We start from the raw sequence: 21,212 nt of genomic DNA, 5'->3' as shown, positions 1-21,212 counted from the left end.
AAAAAAAAAAAAAAAAAAAAAAAGAAGAGGGGTGGGCTATAGCCTTGCTCACCTAATAGTTATAGGGTATAGTAACTTTCCAAAAGTGCTAGGCTAAGACCCCTTACCTCAGCACCTCTGGATCAAGCTGGCTGAACCTATTGCTTGGTCTCTTCAACTGAGAATGTTTTAGGGCTACTTTCCAATTGCAGTGGGACTCACCTTAATCCCTGATCACACAGTGAGGCTGCCATTCTGATAGAATGAACTATGACTCCTCTAAAGAAGTGACTTTGTAGCTGGGTGGTGGTGACACATACCTTTAATCCCAGCACTTGGGAGGCAGAGGCAGGTGGATTTCTGAGTTCAGGGCCAGCGTGGTCTACAAAGTGAGTTCCAGGACAACCAGGGCTACACAGAGAAACCCTGTCTCAAAAAAACAAAAACAAAAACAAACAAAAAAAAGAGCACTGACTACTCTTCCAGAGGTCCTGAGTTCTATTCCCAGCACCCATATGGTGGCTCACAACCATCTCTAATGGGATCTGATACCCTTTCCTGGTGTGTCTGAAGACAGCAACAGTGTATTCATATACGTACAATAAATAAATCTTAAAACAAAAAAACAAAACAAAAAACCAGCAGCCAAGAAAAGCTTACTTGGGTTGGTTAAGAGCAGGCTCCAGAGTTTGCCTTGAAGAGCCATAGGTTAACCTGCTAAGATAATGGCAATTTTCTTTCTTTTTTCTTTTTTTCTTTTTTTCTTTTTTTTTTCTTTGATAATGGCAATTTTCATGCCAGGAATCTGTTAGGAACTCTGGAGCCCTACTGTAGCTCTACAAGTTGGCACTGCTTAGTAGAGAAGCCAAAGACAGAACCAACTAGCCAGAGGCTTACTTTTATCTGAGGTAACTGCACACACAGGTTGAACTTTCAGAAGCCATTATACCTGCAGGAGACAATGAAACAGCAAAAAGCCAGGGATAGTGGGTGTCAATACCCACTCCTACCACAGTGTGTCACCTGCAAGGTCTGGTTCTCAACTAAGATGGAGATGAGAAAGAAGCCCAGCCCACACAGCACAGCAGCTGTAGCCAGCAGAGGTGCATGCTCAGGTGCTAAAGAACCACATAGAGGAGGGAGGGCTAGGGGTCTAGCTCAGTTGGAAGACTGTTTGCCCAGCATGCTCGAAACCACTGGGTTTAACCCCCTGCATCACGTAGATTCCACACACCTGTAATGTCAGCACTCACCAGGTAGAGGTGTGTACTACCTAGAAGAAGGAATCTCAATTGAGGAATTATTTATATCAGATATTTTATGGGCATGTCTATAGCAAATTAAGGAGACAGGGATCAAACCCAGGTTTCAGTCTTGATAGGTTTGGTGGCTATCAAGTGCTGTCATCCACCACTGAGCTTCTTGTTTGTTTGTTTTTATTTTTAGGACAGGATCTCGCTATGTAGATGAGGCTGGTCTTGAACTCACAAAGATCCACCTGTCTCTGCTTCCCAAAGGCTGGGATTAAAGGCCTGTGCCACTGGGCCTAGCCCCTAAGCCTTTTCTTTTTGAAGTGGGGCCTCACACTGTAACTCAGGTTGGACTTGAACATGTGGCAGTTATCTTGCCTCTGCCTTGGTTATTGAGATTATAGGCCAGCACCAGCCGCTTCCTTGAGTTACAGATGGCTCTGCATGACGCTCCCACTGCTGATGATTTTCACTTCAGGCTGGGGTTTCCTTGTTCTCCTTCCCTTGGCCCACTTCCCTTCTACGACTCTACAGCTCCAGCTGTCGAGGCTGTGTGCGTCCCTGGCAGCAGTCCTCTTCATGAATTTCTTCAAAAAATGTCTTCTCTGCCATTCTGAGGGCTCCTGTGGACGTCTGCTCTCTGCAGTCGTAATAGAGTCACTGAGTTGATAAGGAGTGGGAAGCAGGAAGTGTCCTTCAAAGGTTGCCTGTGGTCAGTTTTACCTTTCTCCCCCCAGAGTGGCCCTGTCAGGCTCTTCGTCCCTTATAAAAGGCGCAAGAAAGAGAATGAGCTGCCCACGACTCCAGTGAAGAAGGATTCCCCCAAGAACATCACCCTGCTTCCCGCCACGGCGGCCACCACCTGTGAGTGCTAGCATAGCACAGCAGAGCTTTGCTGAGTTGTCATCCTGTCTTTCTAAATTAGCCCAACTCAAGAATTCTCATTTCTGAGATAACCTGACAATGAAAAGTCTTCCTTTGATTCAAACTATAAATTATTTTAAAGTTCATTCACATTTTATTTTCTGACTGGAGTGCACAGTTCCTGGCCCCACAGTCAGACTTGGCAGTGTGGATAGAGGCCTGAGTCCCACCCTCTCTGGCTCTTTCCCCTAGGATTCAAGGTCACTGATTTCCTGATGTCATACCACATGTTGGGTATGTCCCTATGTCTGCTCCTGGGATCTCTCTGAAGCCTGCACCTTTGTAAAGAGCAGTGCATGCTTCCAGCCCAGTGCCTGATGTGGCCTTGAATCAAGTGCCTTTTTGCCTTTCCAGTCACTGTGACACCCTCAGGACAGATCACTACCTCTGGGGCACTGACCTTTGACAGAGCATCCACTGTAGAGGCCACTGCTGTCATCTCTGAAAGCCCAGCCCAAGGTGATGTCTTTGCAGGAGCCACAGGTAAACTGTCGCGGGATCTGCCTGGTATGTCCCCAATCCCTATGACAGTCTCTGTTGCCTGGCTCCTCAGCAGAGACTTAAGTAGGACTCTATCTTGATAGGAGCCTGGTGCGTATTGGAGAAAAAGCACTAAGCACTGTGACCAACATTTAGAACTGGAGACAGGTGACATTTGCTGATGTTGCTTTAGACTGACACTAGCCACTAGAAACAGCCCTAGTCAGGGGCTAGCGAAGTGGCTCAGCGGGTTAGAGTGCTGCTCTTCCCAAGTTTGAATCCCAGCCGCCGCATGGTGGCTCACAACCACCTGTAATCCCTCTTCTGGCACATCTGAAGACAGATACAGTGTACTTATGTATAATAATAAAAAATATTTGGGCCAGAGCAGGGCCGACTGGAGTGAGCGGGGTTGACCGGAGGGAGCAGAAGTCCTAAATTCCAAAAATCACATGAAGGCTCACAACCATCTATATAGCTACAGTCTACTCGTATATACATTAAATAAATAAGTCTTTAAAAAAAGAAAAGAAACAATCCTAATCATGTGTCATTTTAAATATTCTGAGAGTCATGTTAACAAAGCATATATCTTTTTTTCCAAAGATTTATAGATTTATTTATTTATTTATTTATTTATTTATTTATGTAAGTATACTGTAGCTATCTCCAGACACTCTAGAAGAGGGCATCAGATCTCATTACAGGTGGCTGTGAGCCAACATGTGGTTGCTAGGATTTGAACTCAGGACCTTCGGAAGAGCAGTCAGTGCTCTTACCTGCTGAGCCATCCACCAGCCTACGTGATATTTTTTGTGATAAATTTAATTTCTTCAACCACCTGAATTTCAGGGTATCATCGATTCAAAATATATACTCAGGTCACTCAGCAGCCATCAAGGTCCGAAATCTCTGGGTTGAGTATGCAACTGGAGGACTTGGAATTAAATCTGCTGCGCTGAGGCTGTCTGCTTCTCTCTCACAGTGCAGGAGGCTGGTGTGCAGCCCCCCTGCAGGGTTGGCCACCCTGAACCCCACTACCCTGGCTATCAGGACAGCTGCCAGATCGCCCCGTTTCCAGAAGCTGCATTGCCAACATCACACCCCAAAATTGGTGAGTATAAAAGAATTTATGTGCATGTAAGCTATAGTCTTCAAAATTATGGTTTTGTTTGATTTTTATTCTCTGTAGTGCTGGCGATGGAACCAGCAGCATTTCATACATGCTAGGCGAGTGCCCTACCTCTGACCCAGTGCCCCAACCTCAGAACTGCTTCTTGTGAGTGAAACAGGCTTTGCCGATGTGGTTGGTTTTTCCTCTCGGAGTACTAGGTTAGAGTTGACAAGGTCCAGCCTTCTGCCTGTGTTTGCAAATAAAGTTTTATTACACACAGCTATGCTGTTTACTCATATAGAAGGTTTCCTTTGTTTGTATCAGGCTGCTTCCATAGAGACTGAAATGACCTATTGTTGGTATTGTCAGGTCCACCCAACAGAAATGTATGAGCAGACTATCTCCTTGCCTTGACAGCCATGGAATTGGATCAAGCGGTGTTTGGTATGAGGGACTGTGCCAGTATCTGTGTCCCCACAGTTGAGAGCCGAGATGACCCTCTCTGTGTGGGCACCTTGACTTTGGGTTTTCACTTAGTGGCACATCTTGAGCAAATTTCTGTGTCAGTATACCTTTTTTTTTGGTTTTTCGAGACAGGGTTTCTCTGTATAGCCCTGGCTGTCCTGGAACTCACTCTGTAGACCAGACTGGCCTCGAACTCAGAAATCCTCCTGCCTCTGCCTCCCGAGTGCTGGGATTAAAGGCGTGCGCCACCATGCCCGGCTGTCAGTATACCTTTTAAAGGTACATATTATGGACAAAATATTACCTGCATCTTCCCCTGCTGAAGGGCATTTGGTTTTATACTTGTCAAGTTTCTCAGCATTGAGAATCCCATGTCAGCCTCCTCTCCGTCTTTGCCGAAGCCTGGGTTCTATCTTCCTGAGGAGGATTTGTTCCCTACTGCTCATTTTGGGACTCAGCTTACAGGAGACCACAGATATTTAATAACATTAAAATATATTTTTAAAAATAGATTTCACATATTCAGCAGACTTGTAAATACAATACAAAGAACTTCCTCCTCCCTCCAAACTATTTAAGAGTAGTTGCAGACATTAACCAACATGCTTCAGTGTTTTGTTTCCTACACACACAAAAGATGGTTTAAAACTCAGGAATTAAGTCAGCATTTCCTAGTCACCCAGTGACTGGTAGTCCCCGGTGGCAGGGTGGAATCTGTCCCCTTGACACTTGGTCTTTCACCTGCTTTGTTGGAGGTTACCAACCATTGTTGTGTAGCAGGCCCCTTCCCCTGGCACTGTGACATTGGCTCCTGTGAATGGGTTGTTGTTGTCAGTGATAGTGCAGACCTGTGATATGGGCTGCCTGGGATCCTGTGTCTTCTGAACCCTGTCTGCTTCTTGCTGTGGGTAACCCTGACGACTGAGTGAGAGTAGGGAACTCTCGTAGGAGCTTCCTGAGACCACAGAGTCTACGGTGCCTCTGCCCACTTCCCACTAGGTCTGATATAGGGCTTCCCGTTTTAGTCAATTCTTTGGCTACTTTCCTGATTTCTGTTCATACTCCGAGACTTAGAGCCCTGTGTGAGGCAGCAGGAGCTGCATAGGTGGCCTCTGTGTTGACTTGTCCCTCACTGCAGGGACTTTCTTTCTGCCTTAACTAGATACTTGAGGTTCATCCCAACGTTTTCATTTTTTCATTAGTCAATCAGTCTCTCTCTCTCTCTCTCTCTCTCTCTCTCTCTCTCTCTCTCTCTCTCTTTCTCTCTCTGTGTATGGAGTATGGCTTTATGATGCCCTGGTGCACTATAGCTTGACTGACTTGGGTATCAATCTTCACCTTCCACCTTGTCTGACCAAGGCCTCTTGTTTTTGCAATGCCAGTACTAAGTTAGCTGTCATTGAAAGCCTGGGCAGTCTCTCCTGTCTCCTCTATCTCACCTCAAAGCTCAGAGGCATGCTGGGATTGTAGATGTGCACTATCACATCTAGATCTTCCCTGAGTTCCTGGGATTCAAACTCAGGTTTTTATGCTTGTGCTACAAGTGCTTTACTCACTGAGCAACCTTACTAGCCCCCATCCCAAGTTTTATATTCCCCTCTCCCTTCAGAAGCCACTGGTATATCTGGCCTACATCATAGAGATTGGAACTGCTGAGTACTAGCTTTTGTGATAACTGGGTGCCTTATTCAGTTCACAGTAGAATGGAAAGAGGCTCTGTGCAGTAGAAAGAGCATCCCACAGAAGCCCTGTCACGTCGGGTATTCATGGTGTGTCTATGCCCAAACTGCTCAGTAGACTACAGTAGGAAGTGCTTTGTACCCCCACATGCACCTCTCTTCTAGACCCACCTGCAGAGGAGGTTCACAGTGTCTACTGAGTCTAAAATCAAAGTGTGTTCTGGTCCCCTCTGTCTATCTTGGTAGCTTTCTTCTCCAGCCTGGAGAATCATGACTCTCACATCGATGTTGACTGCAGACCCCAGAAAGACTTTCCAGATAAGGCTTGGTGTTCCTGTGTGTGGTGCTGGCTGAATGTCTCTGTTCTCCTTGCCCTCAGTGTGAGTGTCCTGTGGCTGTTGGCGTCTGTGTTTCATGGCTACCCCTTCCCTGGGTGAGAGTCCTGTGGCTGTTGGCATCTGTGTTTCATGGCTACCCCTTCCCTGGGTGAGTGTCCTGTGACTGTTGGCGTCTGTGTTTCATGGCTACCCCTTCCCTGGATGAGTGTCCTGTGGCTGTTGGCATCTATGTTTCATGGCTACCCCTTCCCTGGGTGAGTGTCCTGTGGCTGTTGGCATCTATGTTTCATGGCTACCCCTTCCCTGGGTGAGTGTCCTGTGGCTGTTGGCATCTATGTTTCATGGCTACCCCTTCCCTGGGTGAGTGTCTTGGTTGCTATTACTTTCTCTTCTCTGTCTGTGAGCTTCTACTGTAGGCCTCATGTTAGAAGTGATCAGTCCTCAAGGAAGGCTTTTAGCTAATAGCATGTGGGAATGCGAGCCAGAGTGGGGACATTGCTCATCTCCAGTGCATCTCCTCCCACCTGAGGCTGTAACTAAGTCTGGAAGTCACTAATCTCTTGTTTATCCCACATTCTACATTCTAGTCCTGACATCGCTGCCTGCCTTGGCCGTGCCACCGTCCACCCCCACCAAAGCTGTCTCTCCCACCGTGGTCAGTGGGCTGGAGATGTCAGAACATCGGAACTGGCTGTACCTGGAAGAGATGGTCAACTCCCTACTCAACACAGCTCAGCAGCTGAAGACGCTGTTTGAACAAGCCAAGCAGGCGAGCTCTTGCAGGGAAGCTGCTGTGACCCAGGCGAGGATACAGGTTGATGCAGAGAGGAAAGAGGTAATGTGAGCTCAGACCTATACCCATCACCCTCCCTTGGCCCTGGAATAGCCTATGATTCCTGTGCTGGCCTACGAAGATCATTGATCTACTAGCCCTGAGAAGGGAGATCTGGAAAATAATACAAATGAGGGTAGCAGACACTAATGAAGCATTTTGTGTAAGATTGGCATATTTCAGCAGGGAAGACATTTTTTTTTTTTTTTTTTTTTTTTTGGTTTTTCGAGACAGGGTTTCTCTGTGTAGTCCTGGCTGTCCTGGAACTCACTCTGTAGACCAGGCTGGCCTCGAACTCAGAAATCCGCCTGCCTCTGCCTCCTAAGAGCTGGAATTAAAGGTACACCAACCATTATTTTTTTTTTTTTTTTTTTTTTTCCTTTTTTTTTTTTTTTTGGTTTTTCGAGACAGGGTTTCTCTGTGTAGTCCTGGCTGTCCTGGAACTCACTCTGTAGACCAGGCTGGCCTCGAACTCAGAAATCCGCCTGTCTCTGCCTCCCAAGTGCTGGGATTATAGGCGTGCGCCACCACTGCCTGGCCACCAACCATTATTTTTGAATGCATAGTATTCATAGCTGTTTCTGCATTCAGCCTATTTTTATATAGTAAAACATGTCTCCTATTTTAACTCTGTAAAGTGTTACTTGGTGTGGATCTGATAGATAAACACACAATTTTCCATCTGCCGCTGCAGTGCCCTGCCTCCTGTGGGCCATGGAGGATGCTGTGACCTTGTGACTACCATGTTTTCCTGTAGCTTCTCAACACCAGGGCTCAATGCATCTGAAGATAAATGACTATTAACATTTTCTCTGTGCTTTGGACTTTTTTTTTTTTTTTTAATGAAAGCAAAATTGAACCTCAGTAAAATGCCTATATCCTATTAGAGCTTTGGCAAACATCACCCGCCACACTGGTGAGGGCAGCTACCCCAGTGGCTCCCAGTGTCATCCCCTGGCATTCCTGCCCCCCTATGCTTGTCAGAGGTCAGTGCAGAGCTGTGGAGCTCCAGCAGTGCAGAGGCCCGGCAGTGTCCCCTTCTTGTCACCACAACACTGTGCATCTTGAGGTCCGTTTTCCTTCAGTCACTCCAGCAGCAGTTGTGGAGAAGACTTTCCTTTCTCAACCAGAGACCTGCTGAGAAGCAGGTGATGGCTGGATGCAGGTCTGCTTTCACACTTGATCTAGATCGCTTAGAAATATGTAGGATTCTCAGGTAGTTGAGGATTTTCTGTTTCTTGTGGCAGTTGTCCTTATTCTAGTGTGGCTCTGAAAACCGTTTTCTGTGGGACTTAAGTTATGTTTGTTATTTTATGTGGATTTGTTTGTTGGTTGGTTTTATTTTTAAGACAGAGCCCCTCTGTATAGTCCTGGCTACCTTGGAGCTCACAGATCCACCTGCCTTTGCCTGCATGCTTAGTGTGTTTAATGCTGAGAGTAAAAGTGTACACCACCATATCCACCCCGGTGTTTTGAGACAAGGTCTCATGTAGCCCAGGCTAGCATTCAACTTGCCGTGTAAATGAGGCTGGCCTTAAACTTGGGATCCTCCTCCCTCTAACCTCCAGGTACTGGGGTTATAGGAAAGCCACCAGGCCTGGTTTGGTTTTTGAGGCAGGATCTTCCTATTTAGCTCTGACTGGCCATCTCATGATCCTCCTGCCTCAGTCTACTCGGTGTTAGTTTTCAGGACTGTGTTAGTTTATCCTGCTTCAGTTTATTCAGATTCATTTTGTGCTGTAGTGTGTGCTCTGTTTCGGTGAAATTGCTATGTACTTGATAATGGCCTGCCTACTTCCTCCGGTTATTTCAGTATTTTGCAACAATATTAGTCATAATAACTTGACACTATGTAACTCTTCTTCAGGCTTTCCTTCTGTCTGAAGAGTTCCAAGGGCACTACATACATTTGGTGATCATACATACATGCAAGTAAAACAGTCATACACAGAGAATTATAGAATTTTCAAAATATATAACAAGCTGGGTGTAGTGGAGCACACCTTCTGCACTTGGGAGGCAGAAGTAGGTGGAGCTCTGTGAATTCCAAGCCAGCCTGGTCTACATAGTGAATTCCAGGAAGGCCAGAGCTGCATAGTGAGACCTATCTCAAACAAACAAACAAACAAACAAACAATAGATAACAATATTAACAAAAAGAACCCACTAGCTGTCAGTTGGGCACAGTGACTGGTCTTGTACTGAATCTGGTGATGCTAGGAACAGGCCTTGACTGCTGTGTGACCAGAGTCACATGGCTGGTGGGAACAGACCAGAGGGAAGTAAAGAACCCTGTCACCATCTGGCTCCTGGGTGCACAGCCCAACATACATAATGGTGGCTTTGATAAATGTGCTAGACACTGAGCTCTGGTGCACTGGAGGGGTCTAAACTAGAACTCAAATCTTTTGAGGATTGGCCCTATTGGCGCCTCATTAGAATCCTATAGGAAGGCTCTGTTCGTGGGTCCCTGAATGTACAAAGTGGGGGGAGGAGGGAATCATGGTCAATAGCTCAGGTGTCTTCTTTTTTTTTTTTTTTTTTTTTTTTCTCGAGACAGGGTTTCTCTGTATAGGCCTGGCTGTCCTGGAATTCACTTTGTAGACCAGGCTGGCCTAGAACTCAGAAATCCACCTGCCTCTGCCTCCCGAGTGCTGGGATTAAAGGCATGCGCCACCACCGCCCAGCAGGTGTCTTCTTTTTACGTGTAGAAAAAGTGTGGATTTTCTTGAGATTGGCTGAAACATGAACATCCAAACATACCAGCTGGAACCTAAACACACTGGCATTACTGAGTTTGCATCCTCTGAACCCGTACTCTCTGAGAAAAGAATCCCTTGCCATCACAGTTTGATTCGCAGGCAGTCCTGCTTGATCACAGGCTAGGAAGTGGCAAACAAGGCTTGTGTTGGAGTGGAGAGACCATGCTGGAGAGATCATGCTGGAGAGACTGTGCTGGGACCCTTTCTAGTGTACTAGGGCCAGCTAAGCCTCACTGAGGGGCTTTCAGGAGGTAGTGCAGGAGTTAATTTAACAGGGCTGGAGGGGTCCTGAGTCTGCTAGCTTTCACATTTAATTTGGAATTTTAAAAGAGATCAAATTTAGCCTAGCTGAAGCAATTTGTTACAGGATTTTCTGTGTATATATGCCACTTTTAACAATGAGGTTTTGTGTGTGTGTGTGTGTGTGTGTGTGTGTGAGAGAGAGAGAGAGAGAGAGAGAGAGAGAGAGAGAGAGAGAGAGAGAGAGATTACATATGCAGAGATTAAGAAAAGCAAATGCCCTTGCCTGTCAAGGACACTGCATCCAAGAGCCCTTGCCCACTTGCTGAGCAGTTCAAAGGTACAGGCACAGGAGAGGTCCATCTGCTCAGACTCTGACAAGGAAGAGCTGTCCTTGCCTTCTCCAGAATAAACTTAACATTCACTTGAGTAAGACAGTCTCAGAGCAGGAATGTGGCCCTCCACTGTTGTCTTCCTGGCTGCTGACCAGAGATGCCACTGCTCATCCCTGAGTCCCCAAGAAACTGCTTGAGGGGACCTGTGTATGTAACAGTGGGACATCTAGGAAATGCTGACCTCATAGACTCAAGAAGGAGCAGTCCCTAGGGGCTGGGTAGAAAGACAGTTATTTCACAGGAGTTAATTCATTCACAGGAATACACCCGATCAGGGGATAAAAAGGCACTTGCTCTTGGCCTCCAGTTAAATACTATTAACCCAACCCCTCGGCCTGTGCCTGCTGGCAGTCCTTTGTGATGAATCTGGATTTGACGCTTTTGTCTTCTTCAGTTGTCTGTCTAGCAAGACACTCACACCTATTCCATTTTTCTCGTTGAGACCCAGCTCCTCAGATCATTCTCTATCAGTGTTCTGAGGGAGGATGCACAAGGCTCCCTTAGCATAGCTAGTACCTGAAGTGATGACCCATTGTAGGAATAACCCCTAGGCACACAGCATGACATGCAGCACAGAACATGCAATACTGGCCCATTCATCCATCTCCCAGAGTCTCAGCCTGGCCCACAGAGTGTAAGTTTATGTTTCAGCCAGCATGCAGCACACACACAGCACACAGTGCCCAGCACAGCACACAGTGTCCAGCACAGAGCACAACATACAACACGCAGCATATGGCACGCAGCATGCAGCACAGAGCATGCAACACAGCACACAGTTGCCATTTTTTTTTTTTAACAGCTTAGTTTTTTTTTTTTTAAAGATTTATTTATTTTATTATATACATACACTGTAGTTGGCTTCACACACTCCAGAAGAGGGCATCAGATCCCATTACAGATGGTTGTGAGCTACCATGTGGTTGCTGGGATTTGAACTCAGGACCTCTGGAAGAGCAGTCAGTGCTCTTAACCACTGAGCCATCTCTCTAGCACATGTTTTTGTTTTTGTTTTGTTTTGTTTTTTAATGATTTACCTATTTTCATTTTTTTATATATTGGGGTTCTGGGTGTCTGTCTGTGTGAGGGTGTCAGATTCCTTGGAACGGGAGTTATAGACAGTTGTGTTGCCATGTGGGTGCTGAGAATTGAACTCTGGTCCTGTAGCAGAGCAGCCAGTGCTCTTAGCCAGCGAGCCAGCTCTCCAGCCCCTAGCTTTCCTACTTTCAATTATCAGGCTTCGGGTGTGTATGTAGGCCAGGTTCTGGCAGCTTCTTCCAGCGTCCAGATACCAGCCAGCCACTGCTTTCCTCTCATCTCTGTGTAACCTGTGGAGGCCACACCTGCAAAAGTAGAGCTGCTGCCTTGAAGGGACAGGCCATGGTGCTGGACAAGGGGCCTTTGAAATTTTGCCTGGATGGGTCTGAAAAGAATCCTCCACCCCAGTCCGCCCTCATACTGCACTTCTGAAGTAGGTGTTGGCGAGGAGATGTGCATCCCTCCCTTCTGTGTCCTCTGAGGACCGTTGGGAATGCTCCTCCTGAGAGTCACCATTCTACCTGCAGCTTGTCCATGAGCAACACTTAGATGAGACACCATTCTGGATGCTGCTTCTTTCTGACCCAGAGATAGGGTCGATCAGAGTAGCCTGTAATGCTCAGCCATGACCAAGCACCATGACGGCTGGTCCTCACTGTCTCACTCCATTTTACTCCCACTTGGGGACATTGGCGCTCTTACACAGGTGCACACACACCTTTCTTTCTTGGTTGCTGTGTAGCCCAGGTTGGTCTAGAACTTGCAATCCTGCTGCATCTTCCTCCCAGGTACCAGGACTATATGTCTATATGTACTGAATTCCAGGTTCTGGGACTATATGTCTATATGTACTGAATTCCAAAGCACCTCATGTGCTTTTTGGTTTTGGTTTTTGAGACAAGGTTTCTCTGTGTAACGTTGGCTGTCTTGGAACTTGCTTTGTAGACCAGACTCCAGGTGCCTCTGCCTCCTTCGTGCTGGGATTAAAGGTTTGTGTCACCGCCACTTGGCTATCCTTTTATGCTTTTAATAGACTAGAAAAACAGGCTGTGGCAGGAGCTACATGTCTGTCTTTTACCCATTTCCCCTGCAGCATCACCAGCAAGCATACACAGAGAGGGAACATCCGTCTTAGACTGAAAGTGGACTATAAACTGCTTGTGAGAGAGGCGGGGTGGGCCTTTGCTTCCCTTGCCCTAGGGAGTGGGGTCCTTCAGAAACAGGAGAGGCCAGATGGAGTAGACCTACTGGGGTTCTGTGAACATCTATCTGAGAGGACACAAGCAGAAGCAGGGCTGTCTGTAGAGCTGAGGGCACATGAAAGTCTCAGAGATTCGTATTGGAGGAAAGTGGCTTCATTTTCTCCAGGCCATCATCTGGCATAGTACTCAGTCATATGATCTTTGGGGCAAGGTGTGAGAGACAAAGATCCTTACTTCATAATAAAAGGACAGGAGACCCAGGATAGCAAGACTGGGACAAGCAGAGTCAGGCCTCTGCCTAGACAAAAGGCATGAAGAGCTGCTGTGCAGACCTGCTGCAAAATGGTGTTTCTTCTTGTCCCTGATGCGTTTCTCTGGCATGGAACTTCTCATTGGCTGGGTCCTTCAGGAAGGTACACACCTAGTGTGTAGTGTGACTCCCTCTCTGAATTCTCCCATCCTGTTGGTTCAGGAGACAGGCCTTATCTAATACAGGCCCTGTGGCTCAATAGTCCCTCCTTTTTGATCCCTGGACTCAGTCACATAGCAGACTCCCCGTGACCTTTCAACCCCAGGATGAACTGAGAGTACCTATGTAATCAGCTGGCAGCTAGGGAAGACGGGCACCAGCGCCTCCATCCTCTGCCGTTCTCTGATGAGTTCTAGGTGCATCTCACACTGAAAATAGAGCCAAATTATTCATTTCTTAAAGGTGTTAAAGACAGCCAGCAAGGTGGTTCAGTATATAAAGGTATTTGCTGCCAGGCCTGATGACCTGAGTTTGATCCTAGGAACATGCTGGACTCCTGCAAGCTGTTCTCTGATCTGCACATGTGTACCATGTCATGTATTTTCAAACACCCACACATAAATAAATGTAATAAAAACGTGAAAGTCTTCAAAGAAGTTGGGAGCAAAGAGACAGGTAGGTTTCTGAGTTTGAGACCAGCCTGGCTAGCTACAACTAGTAATCTAGGGACAAGGCACTGAGCCACCCCCAGCATTAGCAGGTCCCAAGTTCAAGTAGGCTTAAAGAGCATTTACAGACTGATGACAAATATATTATTGAGTGATTGGGGATTAATGAGCACTGTATTGGGTAAACCTTCATCTTCTTGGGGGTCTTCTGTGAGACATTGCTCAGTCACCTGTGACATTCAGTTTGTATAATTTAGAAAGGAGTGACGCCAAAAGCAGTGGATGGTGTAGCTGGTCCTTGTTCATTTTCCTGTCATGCTGTAAGTTGACATTGAAGGCAATCTGTGTGCTGTGCTAATGGACAGTTCACTGGCCCTCCCTTTGAGGCTCAGGGTCTGTGTACCCATTCTTTCTGAGGCAGAGGCTGCTGGACATGGAGGCTCCAGGCTCACACTGGGCTGGCTCTTCAGACCACATGCCCCAGAGGAAGTTCTGTGGCCTCTTTACTGGAGAGCACAGTGGTGATCCTCTTCTGTTGAGGCTCATCCATGGAAAGCCACTCTGTGGTTCCACGCAGATGACAGGTTTCTAGAACACTTGGGGGACATTTTTGAAGTTTCTTTGGTAGCACAGATGGCTGTCACTGGTGTCCCTCTGCTGGTGTGGTAGAATGTTGTCTCTGAAAAAAAGAGACTAATCTTGGGGCCCTCTTCCTTTTTTTTTTTTTTTTTTTTTTCCAGAAAAAGCTGCAGCATTAGTACAGAGGGTCCCTGTGACAATCACAGGCTGTCCTCCAGGAGTGTGTCAATCACAGCTCTCTTGTCCCTCCTCTGAACACAAATGCCAGCTCCACAGTGGGTTTCATTATTGCTGCCATTTTTGTGCTTAGGGCTGTCTGGGGCACACATGCTACCCCAGCACATGAAGGGGACGGGTATTTCCCCCAGCTACATAGGCCAGGCTGCCCCCCTCTTCTCTGAAGCTCTGAAGTCTGGCAGGTCATCTGTTGGACGTGCTCAGGCTGGCTCTTCTCACAGTGGAACTGACAAAAAGCTTCAACAGGAAGAACACGTCCTGTCTTACCACATCCTGTGTTTAGTGGCAATCTTTGCCGCCTGGACTAGGATGCCTGTCATTGTCTGCTGTCTCTCCTTCTACAAACCTGACCACTGAGCAAGTTCACCTGGGAGCTCTCCTGGACAGGAGTCCGGAGTTAACCAGCCAGTTTGTCTCCTGCCCTATTGATCTGTCTGGTCACATTTTTCTAGCAGGTGAACTCACTGATGTTCTGTTATAGCCAGTGCTGTCTTCCTTGCTCCTGTATGTCTGGACCCCCACTGCTTCCACAGTGCCTTCCCCGACTCTGGCCTACCAATTCTGTCTACATGGCTACGGATTTTTTTTTACAGTATTTTGTCATTTAAAGTGGAGGCAGAATCTGGAGGCTTGGTACAGTGCTGGAGGCCAAATTCAGTACCCAGGATCCATCTGCAGTTAACGCTTTCTAAAGCGAATGAGGTAGCTGATGTTTCACAAATAGGAAGATGGTGGTCACGGTGGAGACCACAGAAGGAAGCTAAAACTCAGAACAAGAGCCTTTAAGTAACTATTGTGTTTCCAGCAAACCTGCAAAAACAGTGATCAGAGTGGACCGAGCAGCCTTGTGAGCCCACCAGTCCCATCGGTATATTGTATATATACAATATATATTGTTTATGCTGTATATATTGGTGACAGCAGGTTCCTGCCCAGTGCCTACCAGCATGGGTCCCTTTGGCCTGTGTGGCCCAGTACCCTAACAGATGCCAACTCTAGCTCAGTCTCAGGTTTTCTGGTTCTCTCCATGTTGGAAAGTGTTTGTCAACAACAAGCTTATAGCTGCCGAATGCCATACATAATTCATTACTTCACAAAAATAAGTCACTGAGAGGTTGTGTTCAGCACTTCAGTTATTAACTATCTTCCACTAATGTGGCTTAAAGAAAAGGTACATGAAACATTAGACAGTGTTCTTTCAATGAAGTGACTGAAGAGCGGCCTGTGGGAAACCTTGGGGGTGCTAAGACCACTGGGGATTAGACCCAGATTCCATAGCAGAGCTGACACACTCAAAGCAACTCAGAGTTCGTAGTGCTGGTTCCTCGAGTGTCTGCAGTCTGGGACCTCAAGCACTCAGGAGGTGTGCTGAAGGGTTGAGAATTTTCCCAACCTGGACTTTCTCTACCCTCATGGCTAATATTCTGTTTCATTGTGCAGAGGAAACTCAGATAAAGGGAAGCCAGTTCTGTACAACTGATCAACCCTGGGACGGACACAGTCCACAGCGGTACTTAGTGTTTCTGTTGGTCATGGGTGGCTGCCATGGAGCCTGGTGCCTGCTGTGACGCTGACACTTGTTTGTCCTTCTTGCAGCAGTCATGTGTCAACTGCGGCCGGGAGGCCATGAGTGAGTGTACCGGCTGCCACAAGGTTAACTACTGCTCTACGTTCTGCCAGCGCAAGGTAGCGTGCCTGCTCACATGCCTGCATAACCTCAGCCTTTCCCACTCTAATGTCCTAGATAGGTGCCTAGGCAGGTGGGCTCCCTCCAAGCACCTGCAGGCCAGAACGCTGGCTTCAGGGTTATGGTCTGGGTAGTGCTCAGAGCAGTGGCTGCTTAGAGCTGCCTGCTGGATCCTCTGCTGGGTTTGGGTTCTCCCTTTCCATTTCTGCAGGCTCCCAGCTGGATCTGGGAGATGAAAGCACATGAGCGTCTATGTGCCTGTGGTAAGGCCTGCACTGGGCAAAGTCCACTAGCAAGGAGTCCATATTCTGAGGGCCTCTCACCATGGCCTAGCCCAGTAGGCCTCACAGAACGTTGCAAGAATGGTCATCCAGTGTCATTGTTTCTATTAATCATTGGCTCTTAGAGCAGCCAAGAGGGCTCTTTCCTTTTTTTCTTTTCTTCTTTTTTTTTAAAAACTTTGTTTTGTTTGGGTTTTTTTGAGACAGGGTTTCTCTACACAGCCCTGGCTGTCCTGGAATTTACTTTGTAGACCAGGCTGGCCTCAAACTCAGAGATCCACCTTCCTCTGCCTCCTGAGTGGTAGCATTAAAGGTGTGCGCCACCACCACCACTGCCTGGCCCTTTTCGTCTTTGAGACAGGGTTTCATATATTTCAGGCTACTGTAGAACTCCATATATAGTCAAGAATAACCTTAAATCAGACAGCCATCTGCCACCTGAGCCACAGCTCCAGTTCCAGCCTTTTTTTTTTTTGAAACAGGGTTTATGTAGCCCAGGCTGGCCTTGAACCTCCTGTGGGTTCCTTTTCCCTGGTGCTTGGATTTGAAGTTTGCTACCCCCCCCCCCCAGCATTAAAGAGAGTTGTTTGCATGTCTAACCTTTTGATATTGTGACATGACATTGTCATCTACAAAGTGCACACTCAAGAACTAAATAATCAAGTATTGGGGGGGGGGGAACAAATCTCATGATGTTTTTAATAAGTTTATGGTGTTGGGCTGCATCTGTACTGTCATAGGGCACCAGTACGCTGTCAGTTGAACACTTAGAACATCCTATGCTTAACACTTTTACCCTTCCCAAGAGCACTTTCGAGCAGTTAGTAACCTCATCATTTTTATTTTTTACAGTCTTTAGCCCATGGTTATCGTAGAAGTTTCATGAAGCCGGGTCTGGGTTGTGGCAGCTGCTATGGCCTCCCAACACTCTCTATGGAGTAATTTCTGTTCGTTGCGCCCTATTAAACTGATTGCTTCTTTTTTGCCTGTTCTAATTTTAAAGAGTTCCTTTGTAGAGCTAGCTTAGTAGCCACCGCAGGTTCAAGCCGTATCTGCTGACAGAACCTCCCACAAGACCTTCAGCCTGGTGGCTTGCTGAAACCTGGCTAGGTAACAGAAGTGTGGATATAGGAATACAGGCACTAAGGGCAGCTCATGAAGTGGACATGCCTCCCCCCCCACCCCCCCAGCCTGAGGTCTGAAGGTACCTCAGAGAGCCTCACATGTCACAAGGAAAGTGCAACATTCCACCCTGATGGAACCTGGCAGTCCTGTCTGCCCTGGGGAATCCTCAGGAGCCATTGCCTCCAGAGTTTAGGGGTGCCATGGCCGTGTCCTCTGGACATCTCTAGAGCTGGACTTGCCTCCAAGGGGCCAGAGATTTGGGGAGCAAGATCAGAAGTTTGTCTTCTCTTTTGGGGGGGGAATGGTGAATTTTTTTTGAAGGGGGACAGGGTTTCTCTGTGCACCCCTGGCTGTCCTGGAACTCACTCTGTAGACCAGGCTGGCCTCGAACTCACAGAGACTCAGCTGTCCCTGCTGCTGAGCGCTGGGATTAAAGGCGTCGCCGCCACGCCCGGCTAGAAGTTCGTCTTCTGAACTCCACTAACACACTTTTGCACTGAGAAAAGCAGCCAAGTTGTTCTACTGGTACTTGGGGATGCTGGGACATGGGCCAGGGCCACTGGTGGTGAGGTCATAGAGCATGGGTAACCCAGGACTCTCATTCTCAGTCTGCAGCTTCCCAAAGTGCAGGCACCAGCCGGCTCAGTAGAGACCTTGGCCCAGGCAGACTTCTGTTCCGGAGCTTTGCTTCTAGGAATAATCTTGGTGAGAGACTCCACCTCTTGGAGCCACTGCTAAGTCAGCCATCCATCGATGTCCTGTGTCAGTAAAGACAAACATGCAGGCTTTCTTTTTTGGTTTTGCTTTTAATTGAAGGGATAGCATTTCTCCGTGTAGCTCTGGCTGTCCTGGGACTCACTCTGTAGACCAGGCTGACTTCAAACTCAGAGATCCCCCTGCCTCTGCCTCCCAAGTGCTGGGATAAAGGCACGTGTTATTTCTTCATTTGAATTACTATATAATGAATGTAGGGGCCTGGAGAGATGGCTCAGTGGTTAAGAACACTGCAGTTCTTGCGGAAGACTTGGGTTCAGTTCCCAGCACCCACATGCTGACGTTCAACTGTCCTAACTCTAGTCCCAGGGAATCTGATGCCTTGTTCTGCCCTCCATGAGCACTAGGCACAGACACAGTACACAGACATTCATGCAGGCAAAACACCCCCACACATAAGTAAAAAGAATAAATCTTTTTTAAAAAGTGAATGTCACTATCCAAAATTTTGATGTTGGCTTCAAAGGGAACAACAGTAGCTGGGATCTGAAGGAGCAGAAGCCAGAGGCCACTTTAAACAAATATAATTTGTGAACGAACTTGTGTCAACTTTAGAGGGGTACAATAATCCAGTGCATTTGAAACATCCCTCAAAAGAATCCCTGGAGCCCCCACCCACCCCAGCCACCCTCATTTTCCCTCAGGCCCTGGTGGGGATAATCAACTTCCCTTAAGTTTATTTGCTTGTTCTAGACGTTTCATATTGAAGAGCCCACTCCCACACGGCTTATTGCAGCTAGCTCCTTTGTCCCACGGTTTGTTCTTTACTTGTACTGGGGTTTGAACTTAGGCCGAGCAAGTACTCTACCAGTGAGCTATACCCAACCCTTTTTTTTTTGTTTGTTTTGCTTTTAATTACATTATTTATGCATTTACTTACTTATTTAGCATGCCACACATACCAAGGTACACACATGAATATCAGATGACAACCTGAGGGAGGTGGTACTCCCTTTCCACCTGTGGGTCCTGGAGATTGAATTCAGATCATCAGGCTGGACAGCAAGTGACCTTTTCTACTAAGTGATCTCCATGCCCCCTCTCGGCTTTTCTTTTTTTCTTTTTTTTAAAGATTTATTTATTTATCATATATAAGTACACTGTAGCTGTCTTCAGACACTCCAGAAGATGGAGTCAGATCTCATTAAGGATGGTTATGAGCCACCATGTGGTTNCTGGGATTTGAACTCCGGACCTTCAGAAGAGCAGTCGGGTGCTCTTACCCATTGAGCCATCTCACCAGCCCGGCTTTTAGGGCTTTTCTTTTTGATACAGGGTTTACTATGTATCCCAGGCTGGCCTTTTTTTTTTTTTTTTTTTTTTTTTTAATATGTGAATACATTTACACACCAGAAGAGGGCATCAGATCCCATTACAGATGGTTGTGAACCACCATGTGATTGCTGGGAATTGAACTCAGGACCTCTAGAAGAGCAGTCAGTGCTCTCAACTGCTAAGCCATCTCTCCAGCCCAAGGCTAGCCTTTTTTGATACAGGGTTTACTATGTATCCCAAGCTAGCCTTTTTTGATACAGGGTTTACTATGTATCTCAGGCTGGCCTTTAACTAGTGACTTCTTGCCACAACACTCCAAGTACGGAGGTTAGAGGCTTTCAAGACCATCCCTGAACTAACAACATTTGCAAAAGGGGTGTTAACTTTAAGGTTTTACTTATATGGGTTGGCATATACAGGAAAGGATGTGTCTAAATCTGCAGATTATGCACATGAGCTGTGCAGACACCTGCATTGTGTACCGGAAGCTATCAGCTGGGAGGGTTAGGAATAGCTTGCACGCTCAACCACAAAGGTGCTGCTTGTTACCCATATAACAGGACCTGTCTTTGCCAATGATGGTTATGTCTGTTTGCCATCACGATGCCAGCCTTTCTGCTTCACTGCTGTGGAGAATCTGAAGTCTCCAGAATGGTGGGCTTCTCTGAGGACGTCCTGCCAAGTGTCAGCACCTGCTCTATTGGCCAGGGCTGAACATTTTCAAGCAAACCAAAGACATCACTGTTTGCATCCATGAGCCAGGGTCATTTTCAGTCACATAGAGACTTTTTCTTAATGGGATTCAAAAAAAAAAAATCATTGTTTTAAAAGTACATGATGTTGGTGCCAAGTATGGTGGCACACATCTTTAATCCCAGCACTTAGGAAGACCATCTCTGTGAGTTCAGGTCCAGCCTGGTCTACATAGCAAGTCCCAGGCTAGCCAGAGCTACCTAGAGACACTATCTCAAAAAAAAAAAAAAAAAAAATCAAAACAAAACAAAAAATGCAACAAAAAGTGTGTGTGTGTGTGTGTGTGTGTGTGTGTGTGTGTGTGTGTGTGTGTGTACACTGTGTACTGGTGCCTGCTGAGAGACCTAAAGAGGGCATCAGGTGTATTTCTTTAATATCTACCCATTCCTTTGAAATAGTTACTTCCTGAACTCTTCCTTGGTTAACTGGAAGCCAGCAAGCCCAGCTGTCTTCCTCCTGTCTCTGCTTCTCTTGAAGCTGGGGTTGCAGGCATATACTAAATGCCTGGCCTGTCACACAAATGCTATGATCCAGGCTCTGATCTTCATGATGTCAAAACAAGAGCATGCTTCACCACCACCCTCCAGCCATCTCCTCAACTCTTCACTTTGTAGAGCTGGCAGGCCTTGACCCCAAACTCATATATCAGCCTGCCTCTACCTCCTGAGTGCTGGAGTGTAGCTGGGGGGAGGGGGGTTGGAGGTCAGAGGAGAGTCTTGAATCCCTGGAACTGGAGTTACAGGCAGTTGTGAGCCGCCAGGTGGGTCTGGGAACTGAGTCTAGGTCCTCTTTGAGTGCTCTTAACCACTGAGCCATTTTTCTTCTATCAAGTCTGATTTTTAAATCTGGCTTTTCTTTTTCTTTCCTTTTCTTTTTTTTTTTTTT

At 46.9% G+C, this 21,212-nt stretch overlaps 1 protein-coding gene across 3 annotated transcripts in view; it reads left to right on the top strand.

The window, feature by feature from the left end:
* The window catches only part of Deaf1 (DEAF1 transcription factor), a 34,372-nt gene that overhangs the window by 11,160 nt on the left and 2,000 nt on the right, over positions 1-21,212 (top strand). For 2 of the 3 annotated variants that reach the window (XM_021199238.2, XM_029531572.1), the window contains exons 7-11: positions 1,967-2,093; positions 2,508-2,636; positions 3,619-3,747; positions 6,817-7,064; positions 16,029-16,118. In XM_021199238.2, coding sequence (XP_021054897.1) covers positions 1,967-2,093; positions 2,508-2,636; positions 3,619-3,747; positions 6,817-7,064; positions 16,029-16,118 — 723 coding nt within the window. The remainder of the gene's footprint in view (positions 1-1,966; positions 2,094-2,507; positions 2,637-3,618; positions 3,748-6,816; positions 7,065-16,028; positions 16,119-21,212) is intronic. The other variant, XM_029531560.1, reaches the window with a different exon arrangement.

Source organism: Mus pahari, chromosome 1, assembly GCF_900095145.1.
Source record: "Mus pahari chromosome 1, PAHARI_EIJ_v1.1, whole genome shotgun sequence".
Lineage (NCBI taxonomy): Eukaryota > Metazoa > Chordata > Mammalia > Rodentia > Muridae > Mus > Mus pahari.
This window is presented reverse-complemented; position numbering and strand designations above follow the sequence as displayed.